Genomic DNA, 17,046 nt, shown 5'->3' with positions numbered 1-17,046 from the left:
CTCATGAAGACAGGGGTTATCCAGGCTGTTTACGCTGGGGATGCCTCGCATGAGGGTCTGGCCTTGGGTCCCAAGTGGCACTGCTGCAGGAGCAGTAGCTCCTGAGCATCGTTGTGCTCTCGCACAGCTCCCCTGGGGCTCCTGCACCCTGCCTGGGAATGAACATCACTTCTGGGATTTAGTATGGCCCTGCAGGGAAGTGTTATAACGCCTTGCCCAAGGGCAACCTTTTAGGGCTGGATGGTGGGAAGTAGTGCTTGTTAGCAGTATGTGTGCCCTGGGCGTGGGGGGTTTGCAGGGGGATGCTGACCCCTTTGTTTGGAAAAAGGTGCAGGAGCTGCTGCTTGAGCACAGGTGAGAGAGAATAAAGAAAAGGGCACCTCTTTGTAGATGAGGATGGAAGTTGCATATTTGCGTGCACCCTTTAATGCCGCTGTTTGCAGTTACGCTTGCCAACTGCAGGCAGCAGAAGCAGTGGTGGCACAGACCTTGGCTGTTGACATGTTAGCTCGGCTCTTTGGATTAAGTGCGAGTGATTTTCAGATTGCTGGTTTAAATAGAGCACCTGAACAGACATTAAATTGCCCCATGGTGCTTTCACAGCCTTTCTCTAACGTTAGCAAGAGATACTTATGAAACCAAAAGTGTGTTTGTGACACCACATGTTCCTGTATTCAGCGGTGGTGGCTAATTTTTTTGTAAATTGAATAAATCATGTTAAAAAAAGTTAATGAGGCATTTAATTAATTAACAATGTAGAGTTTTATGGTCTTTATGGTTACATTTTGTGGTTAATGACATTCTTCTTATAGCCTCTTAACACAGAATTGCCCAACAAAATTAGCCTTTTTGTCCAGTAGTAGGTATTTTGCCCTAAGAAGAGCCTTTCTTTTTACAAAAATAGATGAAAGGTCTTTTATTTTGAGTTGCAGAATCTATTTTAAATGGTAACTGCATGCTAAAAGTGGAGCCAAATACAGCAGCCGCTTCTGCTACCTATATCCATCTGCTAATTTGCTTGGCAGGGTGGTCTGGTTTTGAAGGAAAATTCGTACCTCTGGGGTATAATTTTGCACAGACCTTTCATATGGTTTTGAGCGAGTGCAGAGTAAAGAACATCCATTCTGGACTGATTTTTGGCCTTTGGGCTGATTAGCAGGAACATTAAGAGCCCCTGTTTGGTGAGAGAGACAGAACTGTGTGGATCCCAGGTTAAACCAATGAGTGCATCAGGTGTAGGTGGTGGACTGTTCTGTCCCGGCACAGGTCAGGGGGATGCTCTGATGCCTGGGATGGGCAGCTTAGTAGTAGCTCCCTGCTTTAGCTTGGTGAGTGAGGACCCGCTAAAAGAGCAGCTTCATGCTGTATCCTGGATACCAGCTCTCAGGTCAGGTATACCCAGAGCACAGATTATTATGGGCTTTCCGGTAGATTTTGAAAAGGAAAGAATAAATGCATCGCGCCGGGTGTTTTTTTACTCTCATTTTGGCAAAGCAAACACTTGCCATCTCCACACTGTATTCCGCTTTGCGAGGATGTCGCTCAGCCTTCAACAGGAGCAAACGCAAAATTAATGGCTTGCCACTAATCTGGGAATGTGAGAGCTATTTCATACATGCAGCATCACTTAGAAATGTGGTTTGTTCCTTTTTTTCCTTTTGCATCTGAGACAAATTGAGAAAGACTCCTACCATCCTAAATTTTTGGTTGAGTGATGGAGCAGTCATTGTATCAAGGCCGCACGACAGCGTAGAGCTGAGTCTGGCCTAGGCTTTCGACCGTGGTATATTTGACGGCAAGATGAATTGTGTTAAATTCACATGGCTTCCGACAGCGCTGGGCTCGTTATTGGAACCTGGCGTCTGGCTTTAGTTCTGCATGCAGAAAACCAGGGTGGGTGAAAATGGGATTTCCTGGATATTGATAGAGTCGGGCTATTTTTTTGTTTGTTTGCTGGTAGCAAAACGTCCTTTATGTGTCTTAAATGTGTTTTGTTTTGGGTCATGTGCTTTTTCTTTTTAAAATCAAACTGGCTTCGGCTGCGCTGCTGTTGTGCTTGCAGAATTTTCTGCTTAAAAATGCAGATGTGAGAGTGAGAACCTTCCTGCTAGCTTTATGCATGGAAGTTTTGAGAAGTGGAAAGCTGTGAGTTTTGTCTGTGAAATTTGCACATTCCCTCTGTGTGACAATTCCTGATGTTGTGGGCTGTGGGAAGGTCACTGCAGGGCATGGAGCTCTCGGTGCTGCTCTGCGTGAACCACTCTGCTTGTGGGAAGTTGTCTCTGCTGTGTCTCCCGAATAAACACGACTTTTCAACGGCATCCCCTTTTCTTTTCCTTTTGACTGACTTGTCTCAAAGCAGGTAACTTAGGCGTATTGTAGGGATAGTGGGATTTTGCCTTCCCCCTTGCCCCTCCTCCCTGGTTTTCTTTCAAGAAGAGAAATCTATGCATCTCTGCAACAACAAATAACTCGATGAATCTGTTTTTCCTCCTGTTTCCAGGAAGTGGTTCTGTATTGTTTGGAAAGCAAGGTGTGTGATGTGAATCATCGTGACAACGCGGGTTACTGTGCCCTGCACGAAGCCTGTGCCAGAGGCTGGCTGAGCATCGTGCGGCATCTCCTCGAGTACGGGGCTGACGTCAACTGCAGCGCTCAGGATGGAACCAGGTTAGCAACACCCCAGCCTGGTACTGGGTAGTCACCACCCCAGGGCGGTGGTTTCTTTGGCCATTTTTTTTTTTTGGATGATGGGAAGAAAGCGCCCTTTTCCTTCTTCCTTCATTCCTCTCCTTTATCCCTCCCTTGTCCTCTGTTGCTGTCCCGCATGAAACCCCCAAAGCAGACAATGCTGCTAAGGTTCTCCTCCATGGTGTACTTCTTATTGCTGGTCCTTGGGCAGGAGCGTGCAGGACTTGGTGACCTCCTCCACTCTCTGGTTAATAGAGCCGTGGGGGCATACTTTTGTTGTGACTCGAGTTCAGTGTGAATTTTTTTTCTTCTGGGTATTTTAATAAGTTGTGCTTTATTTTTTTTTTTTAAAGAGTTTGTGGAATTCCCAGCTGCAGGGCAGGAAGGAATGATACTTGAGCTGCAGCCCTGCTCGTATGTGCTCCAGGTCCTTTGAGTTGTGCCAAAAGAGTGGGCTTTGCCTTGTTAGCAGGGCTCCTTTAAAAGCACTTCAGGCTTTTACGGCAAATGGGTGTGCAAGTCCTCTACATGCTATAAAAAAGTTGTTTTGCGGAACTGTTAAGACTATCTGCTCATTTGATGTTTTGGATTTCTTTTTTAATCCCAAATTAGGCTTTTTTTCGTTTCCTTCACAAAATAGTAGGGGCTCCTAGTTCCACAGAATAGTGAGCTTCCCCCTCCCCCCACCCCTTGAGATAGAAATGCCGTTCCACACATTTTTTAAGCTTCTTGTCCTTCTCCTAAAAGTAGCTCTTTGACCACCTCTGCGGGGCTGACCTGGGGACAGCTTTTCCTCAGCATATGCAGAACATTGTCCAGTCTATACATTTTGAGGATAGGTCGCTTTGAATAATGCAGAGCTCCCGCAGCTTGTTATCTTAAAGGGCTTATCGCATTCGCTTGTCACCATCCGAAGAGCCAGGGAGGTAAAATTAGCATAACTAAGAGTCTACCTCTTTTGTTTTTAAGCCCTTTATTTATTAACTTGGGAAGGGAGGAGTCAGGGAAACAAAAGTCTCAAGAACACCAGTTAGAATGGTCCATTAGAGGTTCATGATGGTCTATCGTTACCGGCCCATCACGGCCCAAAGGAAACGTTTCTGGAGGAACATTGAAACTCTGGCTGGACTGTCAGATTCCTTCTCTTGTCTCCCACTTACTTGTAAGAAGTCTCTGCTCTCTCGGCTGACAAACAGCCCTGCATTTTCTGCTGTCTCCAGCCTTAAAAAAATATGTGACCTGTGGAACGGCCGCGAGTTGCCTTAAAAAGAATCCTCAATTATTTTTGTTTCACTTGCCAGAATAACCTATATAGAAAATTAACCCCAGGAAGTTTCTGACAGCCCTTAATCACCTGCTGCTTCAGCGTACATCTTTGATTTCAGTTCGCAGATGTAGCTGATTTTCAAGAAAGAAACTTGGCTTGTGTGCCCTGAAAAGTTGTTTTTGGGAAAATGCATTTTAGGAATGAACATGATAATGATATGATCATAGATGATAATGTCAGAACTCAGTTTACAGTCCCCTTTCTTTTCTGGTGGCAGACTGGTTGTTGCTCCCCCTCCCCCCCCCCCCCCCCAGAAAAAAAAAAAAAAAAAAAAGGTTGCTCAACAGATAGCAGGAATCTTGAGGGCTACAAGGATGATCAGAGGGCTGGAGCACCTCTGCTGTGAGGACAGGCTGAGAGAGTTGAGGTTGTTCAGCCTGGAGAAGAGAAGGCTCCCAGGAGGCCTTATAGCGACCTCCCAGTACCTGAAGGGGCTACAGGAAAGCTGGAGAGGGACTGTTTACAAGGGCTTGTAGTGATAGGACTAGAGGCAATGGGTGTAAACTGGAGAGGGGCAGATATAGACTAGACATTAAGAAAAAATTCTTCATGATGAGGGTGGAGAGGCACTGGAACAGGTTGCCCAGGGAAGTTGTGGATGCCACATCCCTGGAGGTGTTCAAGGCCAGGTTGGATGGGGGCCTTGGGCAGCCTGGTCTATAGTGGGAGGTGTTCCTGCCTATGGCAGAGGGGTTGGAACTAGGTGATCTTCTTTAAGGTCCCTTCCAACCCAAACTATTCTATGATTCTATAATACACACATGAAAAGATGGCCTGGCTGCCCTGAAAGGAGCAAGACAGAAAGCAGAAGTTCCTGTAAAGAACTTCAGGTCAGCACTGTCCCCTGCCTTTTGGTAGAGCCAGACGTCTCTGTCTCTGTAGAGTAAATCATGAAATTTGGAAGACAAGTCCCATTTCTTTCTTGAAGCTTCACTAAGTTTTTCTCCTTTAACTTTTAGGAGGAAAGAAGTGTCGCTTTTTAAATTCCTGGTCCTGAACATGTACACCTCTAGGAAAGATAACTAAAATCTTAAAAAAACCCACCAACAAGCTCACCATCGAAGATGTACTCCCCTCCCCTGCTTTTATCACTACTCTGAATATGCCTTATTGCCTCCTCTGCCGCCTCACTAGCCCACTTGCCAAAGATACATTTGCTCATGCTGAAAGCTCTCAAATCTCCAGACAGTGACAGTGGATCTGTTTAGTTCCGTCCAGCCAGTTAACCTAAATCCACACAACGTGATATAAACTGCATACGCTGCTTTTACGAGCGTGGCAGCCTGCGGTGTCACTTGGACACCAGCTGCCTGAAGCTTCGGTCTGCATTAACTTGCCACCGGCCGCCTCTCGTCACCTTTTTAGAGGACACACTGAAAGTTGAGGGTATGGCACCAGTGAAGGTATGGCTGCAGTCTGAACAAAGTGTCTGTAGGAACGTGAGGGACGTAGGAAAGCTCTGCAAAGTCCATGCATCTCTCTGTTCGGTCCCGAAGTGCTTCAGGTGCTCCCATCAGTTTGGCGTCCCTACATTCCACGGTTTTGAAGGAAAGCAAAAAAACCGAGAGAGTTTCTTTCCTTTACATACGGACACGGCCAGGTCTGCTCTGAATTAAGTAGAAAAGCTCGTCGGCTTTCAACCCCCGGTCCCCAATGTTATCGGAAATCTTAGTGACTGCCAAACCCCAAAGCGGCAGACGGTAGCGGCAGCGTTTGGGGGTGCAGGCGTGGTGCAAGTCCTTCCTTTTGCCCTCAGCTCGGGGCAGGAGCTTTACCTGCACACCCCGCAGGGCACCGTGTCCCTCTGCTCGCAGGCTCTGGCCAGGCTAAATACTGCAATCCCCTACGTTTAGGGTTTTTTTCCCCCTTCAACTCCAGGCGGGCGGTAGCTCTCCTAAGGCAGCGCCTGCAGACCCTGAATACACAAGCATTCTGCTGCCGAATTAGTGGCTAATCAAAGATTATTATACAATGGGTGGAGATCTTTAAGACCTGTCTCGGAGGCGCCACTGCCACTAAGGGCTCTTAATCGTCTTACCTATAAATAATAATAGGCCGTGCTTAAGAGGTGAGCACTTTCCTCCCCTGACGGGACCCCAGTAAGTGCAGTCGCTCATCAAGGGGCTTCGACAACCGGTGCCTGACATTAGCAAGCGCCGTTGCAGGTTTATTTGCTCTTATCTCCTTGTTCTTGCCCTCTTAGCCCCGCGGCATGCCCTAGCTGAACCGGCACTGCTTGAAAAACAAAGCCACATGCCAAAAATGCAGGCATCTCCTGCCTGTTAGCAAGGCTAACTCCGTAGCTTCAGAGTTCCGCTGGCGAGGTTTGTTCTCCGCAGCCAGTTTTGCTTTATCCTTCTCGCTGGTGGCTGATGAGCTCAGCCTTTTTCATATTTTTTTTTTCCCTGGGAGGACCATGCCAACATGGCTTTCTTCCTGCATCCTGCATCCTTTCAGCTGGTCTTGGCAGAGGGATCCCCTCCAGCAGCTAATTGTGTTAGAGGAGAGGCAGCCGGCAGAGCTGCCCTCCTGCAACTCGTGCCTTTGCTTTGCCTCTTCCGTGGGGCAGCGTTGTGTAATAGAGTAGATGGAAGCAAAAATAAAACACTGAGATCTGGCACGGTTCGGCAAGTTACGAGACCTCTTATTGCAGCGAGGAAAATTCTGACGGTGCCTGAAAGGCTGAGAGCAAACCCTGAGTGGCCTAAATAGTTTATAATTTTGGTGGCGGAATGATAAACCCCCAGTGAAATGTTTTCCTGACTCTAGTAGCAGTAAAAATAGTAGGAGGAATTCGACAGTACACAAGAGAGGGTTGAGGTGTGTGTCTCCTGTAGGATATTGCAGCACTCGAATGTCCCCAGATCCTTCTGGGGCCTTTCAAAGGGTTTGTTTTAGAAATGAGCTGCACTACCGTTAACTGTACCATTAGGGAGAGAGACTGTTTATTTCCACCATGCTCCGGGCGGAAAAGATTATATGGGCAAAGCAGCCCAGGAGAGGAACTCCTAGGGATCTTTTTTTTCCGCATCTGAAAAAGTTGCCGACTCTAGTAGTCACTTTTGTATCTTACAAAGAGGATTGTTAAACTCTGCCAAGACTGAAAAATGCTCCTTCCTCTGCCAGCCCTGTTGGGAGAAGCAAACGAGTAGCTGTGCCTTTGCACAGTCCTGCTTGCGAGCTTGCCAAGAAGCTGTGCTAGCCAGTAAAAGAGTCTGTCAGCGCTCTGTTATTGCCGTTTCCCTCGTGCTTTATCTATGGGGAATCGGGGAATCTTCTTCCTGCTCTTCCCCTCTGCGCGCGCACACACACACACACACCCCCCCGCCGGGTTTTCTTTCCTTCCTTTTATTTATTGTTTTTCCTCCTTCTGTGCAGCTTTACTGCGCCTTTCCTTTCCCTTGCCTCTATAAAGTCTCCTCTCATGCCCGGAGTGGCCTCCCAGTGCTCCGGCAGGCGATGAGGACAGGTCTGCCTGTCCCACTGCCTGCCCTGCTGCCGGCTGAGCTGCCTGGCCCGTTGCCTCTGCCTCTGTCTTGCTCTACTGTGCCAGGACGGGTGACCAGTAGAAAGGGAGAGGAGATCCCATCCCAGAGTTACAGCCTGTGATTTTTCCTTCCTGGGGAAGGCCCAGATGCTCTTTAATAAACTTGTCCGAGTGTCATTAAATCAATTGAAACACCAGGTGGTGATTTAGATGCAGTTTTTAATAACTTAGGGGATCATCTTTAATCCATTACTGCTTCAAAAGCCACTTAGGTAAGTCAGTTTGAAAAAAAAATCAAACAAACAAACAAGAAACATCAATGAACCCACAACACCCTCCAAAACTCCCCTCCCTCCCCAAATCCCGATTCTAAAATATAGTGGAAAACAGTTAAAAAGTGAGAGAGTGGGGAAGAAAAAGCGTCATTTGGCGGCAGCCGTAATTCTCATCTGTTCCCAGTGCTTGTTGCCAGACATTCAGCCAGGGATGCTTCATGCTCAGTGGGGGACGGGAGGGTTTGCAGCTAGGCTGACCTTTCCTGCTATAGATGCTCAGAGTGTTGTGACCGACAGCTCAGGCCTCAGATACTTGCTGACAGCCGGAAACACTTGGTACTTTATCAGTGTCTGTGTCAGCATCCGTATTATTTGTTACCTCTTGTGTTGTACCGCCTGAGAAGTTTAGCACCAGCCAGGTCCTGGATGCGCTAGATGCTGTGTAGGCATGCGATGCTGCAGCAGTCCCTGTGCGGAAGCACCGAGTAGGTGGAGGTGGGAGGCTGAGACTTGCAGGGAACCCCAGGAATGCTGGCATCTCCAGTGCCATCTGTCTCAAACGCGTGAGATCTTTTCAGTGTGACGTTATAGACGTCCCTGAGAAACTGAGAAGGGATATCCTGACCCTTTGCAAGTGATCGTCAGGGACTTCTTTGGTCTTAAAATGCAGAAGTGGCTTCCTAAAGAGCAGTATGCCAGGCTTTGAAGGCATGCACGTGTTGCGCTCTCTGCTGCTAGGAGCCTTGAGGGGTGGCATGACCTGGACTACGCTCAGCAGCTCAAGGATACCTTCTTGTTTGTTGTGTTGGTGGCCTGGGGCGTGCAAGAGGCAGGCAGTGTGGGGTAAGCCCTCTCCATAGGGAATAAGCCACAAACTCTCCAAATACACCTCCTCATGTTAATATAGTGTGGTTTTGCCAAAACCAAAACCGCATGCAGCTTTCCAGCAAGATGGGGTTAAGTGAGAGTGCTTCATGTGTGACAGATGTTAATCACTCTAAGTTACAGACTCCTGGAAAAGCACTTGGGGAGTAAGCGCATCCGAAATATACTTCTTTATTGAATGGATCAGAGTCCCCCTCCCACCATCAGAACTATGGTGGGAACATGGTGGTGTGCCTTCCTCTTTTGCCTGTCCAAAGCAGTGGTGACATAGAGGGGCTGTTGCTGTGTGTGGCGAAGGAGTGGTAGGATGAGCCTCTTTGCAGGAGGGAGTTTCAGCCCTGTCTGTTAGCTGAGCATTGCTTGGGAGATTGGTAGGCAGAGCTGAGGGGTTTGCTTGTCTGTGCTTCCAGATGACTTCTTGCAGTGTCATTCTGAAAGCTTCCCAGGTAATCGGTATGTTAAAGTCCTTCCTTACTACTCTTGCTTTTTAATACATCTGTTTGAGAGCTCAAGCTTTGTTAGGAGCAGCAGTGTTGACAGATTAAAGGAGCAGGAGTGTAGAATGGAGTTGAACTGCCCATGATTGCTGGCCATTGCATTTGACTGCCCTTTTAGTTCCCTGCTCATCGCCCTCTGAGGAAAAGATGGGATTTTAACACATCTTCATTAGTCTGAAGGGTAATATGTTCTACTTCCAGACAACTCCCCGTTGCGTATAATCAATTTTAAAGGCAAAAGTTAATGCAATTTATAATTAGCGATAAAGCATTCTAAACCTGGAATTGCAGGCATGTGTATTAATGAATAATCCTTCTGTAGGCTCACCAAATCTATGTCTGAGTTTGTATAAATTTCTCGTGCCACGTAAAATGGCACGTTCTGAGTGGACTAAAAGTAACACGTTTTTCTATTCTCCAAGTAGAAGGGTTGAGTTTTGCTGCAAATATATTCACAAGTCCTATTTAAAGAGGATATAGCACAGAAGTTTTAATTTGCAGCAAATTTTCATAACTTATTTCTGTGTACATAATTTAGGAGCTCTGGGTAACTGATTTCCATGCTTGCCCAGAGGCAGGCTGAATGAGCCCTTACTCCACAACACGCTGTTAAATTGGCAGAGATTTGGAACGGTAGAGTGACTTGCAGCAAAATTGTGTTTGTGAGGCTTCACACAAATTCCTGCTTTTTGTTACAGTGGTGTAATTATTTTACTGCCCCTTGAAATACATACGGCAATGAATAGATGTAACAGAAATATCTGCCCTGAGCAGTCTGACTCTGAAAAGGCAAGAGGCGAGGCAATGATGTACAAGTAAAACTGACAATGAGGTGATTGGCAGCTGTATTAATAGTGCTATTTGCTATAAATAGGTGTGATCTGAAGTCAGAAGTTTCTTGTCGAACACATTTACATAATATTGTTGAGTCAAAATGTAACGCCGTGATCTTTTTTAATTTCCCCCTAGACCAATCCATGATGCGGTCGAAAACGATCACTTGGAAATCGTCCGCCTGTTACTGTCTTATGGTGCTGATCCAACACTTGCGACTTACTCTGGGAGGACCATCGTGAAAATGACCCACAGTGAGCTCATGGAGACCTTCCTCACAGGTGCGTGGCCACATTGCACGGGGCTCTGCTGGTTGTGGAAAGGATGTTTCCTGGCCCCGCAAAGTCCCTTCTGCCTGGTGGGCATGGCTCCATGCTGAGGAGCGTTAGGGTAGGCTGTAGTAGCTCCCTCTCTGCCTACTCCCACTCCCCAGCTGCTGCAGCTGAGAAGTGTAGCCATGCATGGGGGCTTCTTCTAATTGAAATTTTTAATAAGTTGTGAGGATTATGGCACTATGAGATTTGGTAGGTGGGAGGTCGTCGGGCTGTTTCAGTGCTTTCATTTTTCTTCTTGAAATGAAAATAAGAAACTTGCCAAATCAAATAGCTGTTTGATAAACATAATCATGTTTTCCCATAGTTTTGGGTTTTATCCTTCTTGTACTTGTCTTTTTTGCAAGTTCTGTCTCATTTTATATCTGAAGTGCTGTAAAACTATATTAAAGGATCTTGGCTTTAAACATGTCCGTATTCTAGCATGTTGGGCTTTTTTTTCTCATACTAGTTTTGGATAAAGACGCTTGCATTCCCTAGTAAGTTTACCTCTGAAAGTGTTTGTAGTGTTCACAGTCAATGAGTTCAAGTACTGATCTACTTACCTTTCTAAATGGTGAAGTGCAGAAAGCGCATTAGTGTGTCAGGACTCCAGTATGAAGTCCAGTATCTTGGACTTCTTAGCATCTTGATTTCCGGTATCTTTTCATCGAGTCAAATTATGCCTGTAGAAAGGAGTTACATCTTCTGAATGTATTTGTGTGAAAAACCCTTTTTCATCTGTTTCTCTGGGGCTACTGTTTCACCCTCAAGTTGGTGACTGAAAAGACTGCGGGCTAAAAGTGTGCTAAAAAGTGCTTTTATCTTTCACAAAAGTAAAATGCCACGCTCAAGTTACTGAAGCTTAAGGTTGCATCTGTCTTTCTTAGGCCATAGAGGATTATTTGGTGTGATGGGTCATTATTTGATGTGGTGGGGATGCAGGAGTAAAGTGAATTCCAGGAATATTTGCAAGAGCGATGTGTGTATACGCTGTTCTTTGTAGCGTGTGCATCAGGAATACGGTGTGGGTTTTATTTGATGGAAGATATGGAGGATGCATAGTGAGACTGTATGACACATGGTCTGCTAAACTTGCCAGCTTTTTGTTCTCATCAGTATGTTTTTGTTGTTATTTTTTCCTCTCCAGAGTATTTAACTGACCTGCAAGGTCGAAGTGTTGATGACCCTGGTTTGTGCTGGGATTTCTATGGCAGCTCTGTGTGCGGTGAGCAAATGTTACCCTTTATTTCTATGTATGCAGAGACTTTCAAAACATGCGGCACGTGGGGGTGGGGGCTGTTTTGTTTTTATCGTGGAAGAAGCTAGGAAGGAAGAAAACTGATTTTATTTACCGATCACGTTATTGGAAGAAAAAGCAAGACCTGCAACAATCTCTCCAATGCTGACTTGGCACCTTTATCCAATTTTATTTAGATCCAAAAGATGAATCTGGGTTTGACGTCTTGGCAAATCCTCCTGGCCCAGGTGATGAAGATGAAGATGGCTTTAGCGACGTGTTTGAATTTGAATTTTCAGATGAGCCTCCCTTGCCGTGTTACAACATTCAAGTGTGTCTCTCTCAGGGGTAAGAACAAATAAGGGGTTTGGGGCAAGAATAGCTGAGACAGTCTGCTTGGAATGGTGGCAGTTTGCGTCCATGGGGAAGACTGCTTGCATTTATTTAATGTAAATGAGAAAGGAATACTATAATTGCAGAGCTTTTTAGAAAGAAACTAATAAGAGGAGAGAGAGGGAACGGCTGACTTGTTGGGGCAGTGTTTTAATTGAAATACTCCTCAGTGGGATGAGTGACTTTTGAACACCAACTCCTTCCCTCATTCCAGGCAGGCACCTTGATAGAACATCCCAAAAAGTAAGTGCTTCTAGCACTACATTTGGGTATCATGTTTGTAAGGTGTTCTTAATTTCATTTATTGGCCTTTTCTTTTTTGCTGAGTGGGCACATTTTTGTGGGTAATGAAATGACACCATTATTACTGTTCTAGATTTTGTAGCAAAACTGGTTTAAAGCCCTGAATCGTATCAAACAAATAAACATCTTGCAGAAGATACTATGATACTTAATAATAACCAAAGGCCTGGAAAACTTTATTATCTGTTATATTCAAGATATAAATTAGCTTCATAAACAGCTACTGTTTGTTATTTGCACCAGTTTTGATGGCAGCTGAAGGAAAAATAGTTCTAAATATTAATCATGCAGGAGTGTGGGTTTAGCATGTTTTTATTATTGGGATGATGGATATAGTTTAAATTCTCTGAAGTGGGCAAGTATAACGCTTGAATTAAACATAATCTGACAAAAAAACTTCTGTGGAATTGTATTTAATATTGACAGCTCTGGAAGTTAGAGGTGCTGAAATTTCTGGCTATAACTCTAGGCCATCTCCTAACTTGTCAAATGAGAGTCAGGCTCAGCTGGGTGAACCTTTAACTGTGTGAGCTGCTGTTGGGATGGCTGCTGACCCGCGCATGCGCTCAGGAGCCCTGAGTTTGTGGGCTCCGATGCCCCTGCATGCCTGGTCCCCCTCCCTCCTTCCCCAAAGCTGTAGTAACATGAGCAAATACATGTGCGCCTGCACATCTGTTATATTCGAGCACCTTGGGCAATGGCCTTGTTTGTGCATGAGGGTTTATTTCACAGCGATATGGTGAAAAGTCAAGAAGCCTGTGACTTAATTTCAGTTATTGGAGCCTGTTTCTCCTTCGCTTCCACAGACCACGAAACTGGCTTTTGCTCTCGGACGTGGTGAAGAGGCTAAAAATGTCATCTCGCATCTTTCGCTGCAACTTCCCCAATCTGGAAGTTGTCACCATCACAGAGGCAGAGTTTTACAAACAGACTTCCCTCAGCCAGTTGTTCTCTTGCCCTACGGACCTTGAAGCTTTTAACCCAGAGAGCAAAGAGCTGTTGGACTTGGTAGAGTTTACAAGCGAACTCAAGACTTTACTTGGCTCCTCACTTCACTGGTTGCATCCACACGAGGACCCTCCCTTCGACATCCTCTGGTGAACCATCAGGCCATTTAATGTACAGTGCTCTATACAGTTACTTCTTTATGTATATGTGTTCAAATGCAATTGTTTCTGTAAAGAAAGGACACTATTATATATGAAAATATCTTTCCTTTATATAAGAGATCTGAATTCCAGTTGGATGGATTTTGGAAGAATTTTTTTTTAACTTCAATCAGTTTTTACAAAATTGTTATATAATGTTTCTTTAAATGCACACAGGCTTTGGAATAAGTTTGTTATTAACTTGGAACACATTTTTTTTTTAAAGAACACACCCACACATTGACTTTGTTTCATACAAAGCACTGATTACACGGAACATACTTTTCCTAGGTGATGTGATCAAAGTCGTGTGGCTCGTTTGGGAGACAGAATTCGGTAAGGCACTTGGTGATATTATTTTTGTTTTTTTGTTTACAGAATTACCTGCTTTGGCCAGGTAAGCACTATTGAATATAATTCAATAGTTTGTAATATAAATTAAACCATATCCATACGCATCAACTAATTGTAAGAACTTTTATATCCTAATTTAAAAGCTGTGAAATTTAGTTTTCACACATCAAACCGGATTGTTTATATATGTTTAAACATTTTATGCTCTTTATTTAAAGAAGACTTTGAACTATTTTTTCTGTACCTTGTAAAATATTGAAAAACTAACATATGTTGAAGTTGCTTGAAACTGTACATAAACTAAATTTTCTGAATTGTGTGTTTATGTTTGAGATCTGTGTTTTAACTTTGTAAGTAAATCTCCTGCCTTTGTATTTATATTTTACAAAAATTTTCTTAAAGGCAATAAAACTGTTGAGAAATGAAGAGGCTTAAGTGACTCCCATTAATTCCATGCCTGGTTGTGAAACGAACTTGAACTCATTAATGTTTATGAAAGGAAGCTCTGCATGTGCCTTGTGAAGCGGAGCAGAGCTGGCACAGGTGCCGGTGAGCAGTTGATGAAATCTGAGGTAGAATCTGCATCGGCTGTCTAAATTCAAGGTTACAAGAAAACATCGGGCAGGCACCTTTTGTGGGACAGAGGTTTAAAAGCTGTATTCACAATACTTTCTGCATCCGTCCCCTTTTAGTTGAAGAAGTGTGAATAGGTTCAATTATTTTCCCTCCTTTGTCATCTTTTTTTAAGTTGAATTGACTGAATTCTCTTTTCGGTGTCTGCAGAGGGGTGGAAAATAGTACCAGAGCAAATGCTTTAGTTTTAATATAGAGCATTAAGGCTGTGAGCACCCTTTGGGGGATCTAAAGGGACGGTGAACAGAATGTCACTTCTACACTGCTCAGGAGCTTGCATCTGAAGAGGCTGGGCTTCCAGAGCTTGGGCAGGTTTTCTCTTAAGGGTCTGAAAAGAAGTTCCTGCTGTGAACTCAAACTCTTGAGTTTGCTTTGGAGCTGTTCTTAGCAGCAGTATGTCCTGTGATAGCCAAGTGCTTCGACTGAGATGTTTAAATCGTGCTTCTCTTCTGATAAGGGCCAGTACACCCACCAAAAGTTTCTCGAGAAGAGCACCTGCTCCATCTGAGAAAAAAGTGTCTCTGTCTGTGGATAAGTGAAGCTCAAAGGTTTTGATTAATGGTCAGTGTGCTGAGGGTTAAATCCTTGCTCTTGAGGGACCTTAAGAAACTGTGTGAATTACTCTCATCCTAAAGGTAAGGTAGAATGACACCACATTTCTGAAGGTGCCCCAGAAGACAGAAGCAGCCTGATGCCTCCTTTGGTTTGTTGCCATCCAGACTTTTGCCAAACCTTTGTAGTGTGTGGCTTACAGTAGGATTGCTTCTGGGGGTAAGGTGGTTTTGTGGCTGAGCCAAAAGGCAAGAGAGGGGCCCAACAGCTGTCTGCTGTTGGCAGCTGAAGTCCCTGTCTCCCCACAGGGCAGGGAATTTCTAGTCCTAATACAAGTGCTGATATCTTTCTTCAGACTTCAGATAAAGGTGATGTTGCTCTCTGCTGCATGGCTTACACCGACACCCTGGATTTCTTTCCAAGCTTCCAGCTTTGCGAGGAACTGAAATTCAGGCATCCCTGTTCTCCAGTGGTGGGTGCTTTTACCTCTTGGTTTTCCCAGAAAGCCAAAGCGACCCAGAAAACAATAAAGCAAGGGAGAATATTGAAAACAATTGTTACAGACAACTTTATCTGTACAGGCAGATTACAGCTATGTAATACCTGGATAGTTTGAGCTGAGCAGAAATCAGCTTTGTACCACTTCCAGGGGTGCGTGGCAGACACCTCACTTCTTCCTGTGCCCCACAGGCAAACAGAAGATTGATGCGGCTTCCTCTTTTGGTCGGCTCCTCCTCAAATGATCTTGAGAGCACGTGCTACCCAAATGTCTCTGCTTAGTCAGCTTTCCACTATCTCCACTGAGTACAGTTGGGCCATCCCTATGCTGGAGCTTGCATCCATGCTCTAATACAGTAACAGCCTCATACTGTTGTAGTGCAAGTGTGTGCCTGCCCCAGGGCCCCTCTACTCTAAATATAGAGCTGTGTTGGGGAACACCTGATTGCAGTGCTGTCCCTTGACACAGCATGACTACTTTATCTTCTAGGGTGTAGGTTCTTTTGAAGAGACTTTGCCGTGGGAGGGTGCTTGAGGAAGCGTGGAGGGTTCAGTGAAGGAGCAGGGCAGCATCCCATGCTGCTGGGCACACAAGGCTGGCTTGGCTGACCCTGTTCTGGGCGGTTTGGGAGAAACTGTCGCATGAGCAGCTGGCTGCAAGCATAGTTTTTCAGTAGGTAAGCCCAAGGGATCGTTACCTTGGGGAGAGGAGAGATGGCAGTGTGCCGGCAGGGAGCGAACTTGGTGACGGTGAGTGTAGGCAGGGGAGTCAAAACACTGCCTTGCCAGCATCGGGACTGGCTGGATTCTGCACAACACAGAGCCAGGGACTGTGCTAGCTCCAGCCAGTACGGCAGGGCTGCAAGGAGGCTGATGTTCATCGTTTCAGCTTCTGGATTCAGGCTGCTCTTCTTCAAAGTACTTTCTTGTGCGTCCTCCATAAGCCAAAGAGACTTGCTTCTCACTGCTGGCATTACTCCAAGTTAATAAGAAGCAAGGAAACAGAAACACAGACTTTGGGAATAGTAAAACCCTGCCAATCCTATGTCTTGCCTTCTGCAAGGTGAAAGTGCAGTGCTGATGCTGTTGAGGCCCAAGCCATGGTGTTTCCTTGAATGTCCTCTGCTCATCACTTGGATTTGCCTCTCTGGAAGGCTGTGCTGCCCCATAGAGGCATTGGAGAACCACTGGTGCAATAGGAAAAAAAAAACAACCCCAAACCATCTCCATCTAGAGCAGAGGTGTAAACCTCCTTAAGGGAGTTTTCTTTGTCAAACTTTTACTTGGTGCTGGCTGCGAAATCCCAGGAAGTACCGGGCTACAGCCTGGAGGTGGGGAGGAAGCCACAGCATGCGCAGTGCTGTGTGGCTTCTGCCAAGATAAGCAATGCTTCTAAGGACCGCAAAATATTGAACAACTCCTTTGCCTTCTTGCTTTACTCAAGAGGACAGGGTTCCGCATAGTGGGGTCAGCCCTGGGAGTTTCCCATTTGGGTTATTTTTCCCTTTGGACACTCTTCTCGTTTATTCTGCTTTGCTCTTGTCTCCCTGTTTTGCTCTGGTGACCTAGCTGGGGACTCATGACAAAGATAGTGATACGGTGAGTGTCAAGCAAGGGC

The 17,046-nt window shown here is 45.4% G+C and overlaps 1 protein-coding gene across 7 annotated transcripts in view; it reads left to right on the top strand.

The window, feature by feature from the left end:
* Positions 1 to 14,151, top strand: part of BCOR (BCL6 corepressor) — an 82,963-nt gene extending 68,812 nt beyond the window's left edge. For all 7 annotated transcript variants that reach the window (XM_054068497.1, XM_054068528.1, XM_054068512.1 and 4 more), the window contains 5 exons: positions 2,504 to 2,670; positions 10,132 to 10,277; positions 11,458 to 11,535; positions 11,745 to 11,895; positions 13,050 to 14,151. In XM_054068497.1, the coding sequence (XP_053924472.1) occupies positions 2,504 to 2,670; positions 10,132 to 10,277; positions 11,458 to 11,535; positions 11,745 to 11,895; positions 13,050 to 13,344 (837 nt within the window). In that variant the 3' untranslated portion in view covers positions 13,345 to 14,151. The remainder of the gene's footprint in view (positions 1 to 2,503; positions 2,671 to 10,131; positions 10,278 to 11,457; positions 11,536 to 11,744; positions 11,896 to 13,049) is intronic.
* The last annotated feature ends 2,895 nt before the right edge of the window (positions 14,152 to 17,046 follow it).

The sequence above is a fragment of the Cuculus canorus genome, chromosome 1 (genome assembly GCF_017976375.1).
Source record: "Cuculus canorus isolate bCucCan1 chromosome 1, bCucCan1.pri, whole genome shotgun sequence".
NCBI lineage: Eukaryota > Metazoa > Chordata > Aves > Cuculiformes > Cuculidae > Cuculus > Cuculus canorus.
This window is presented reverse-complemented; position numbering and strand designations above follow the sequence as displayed.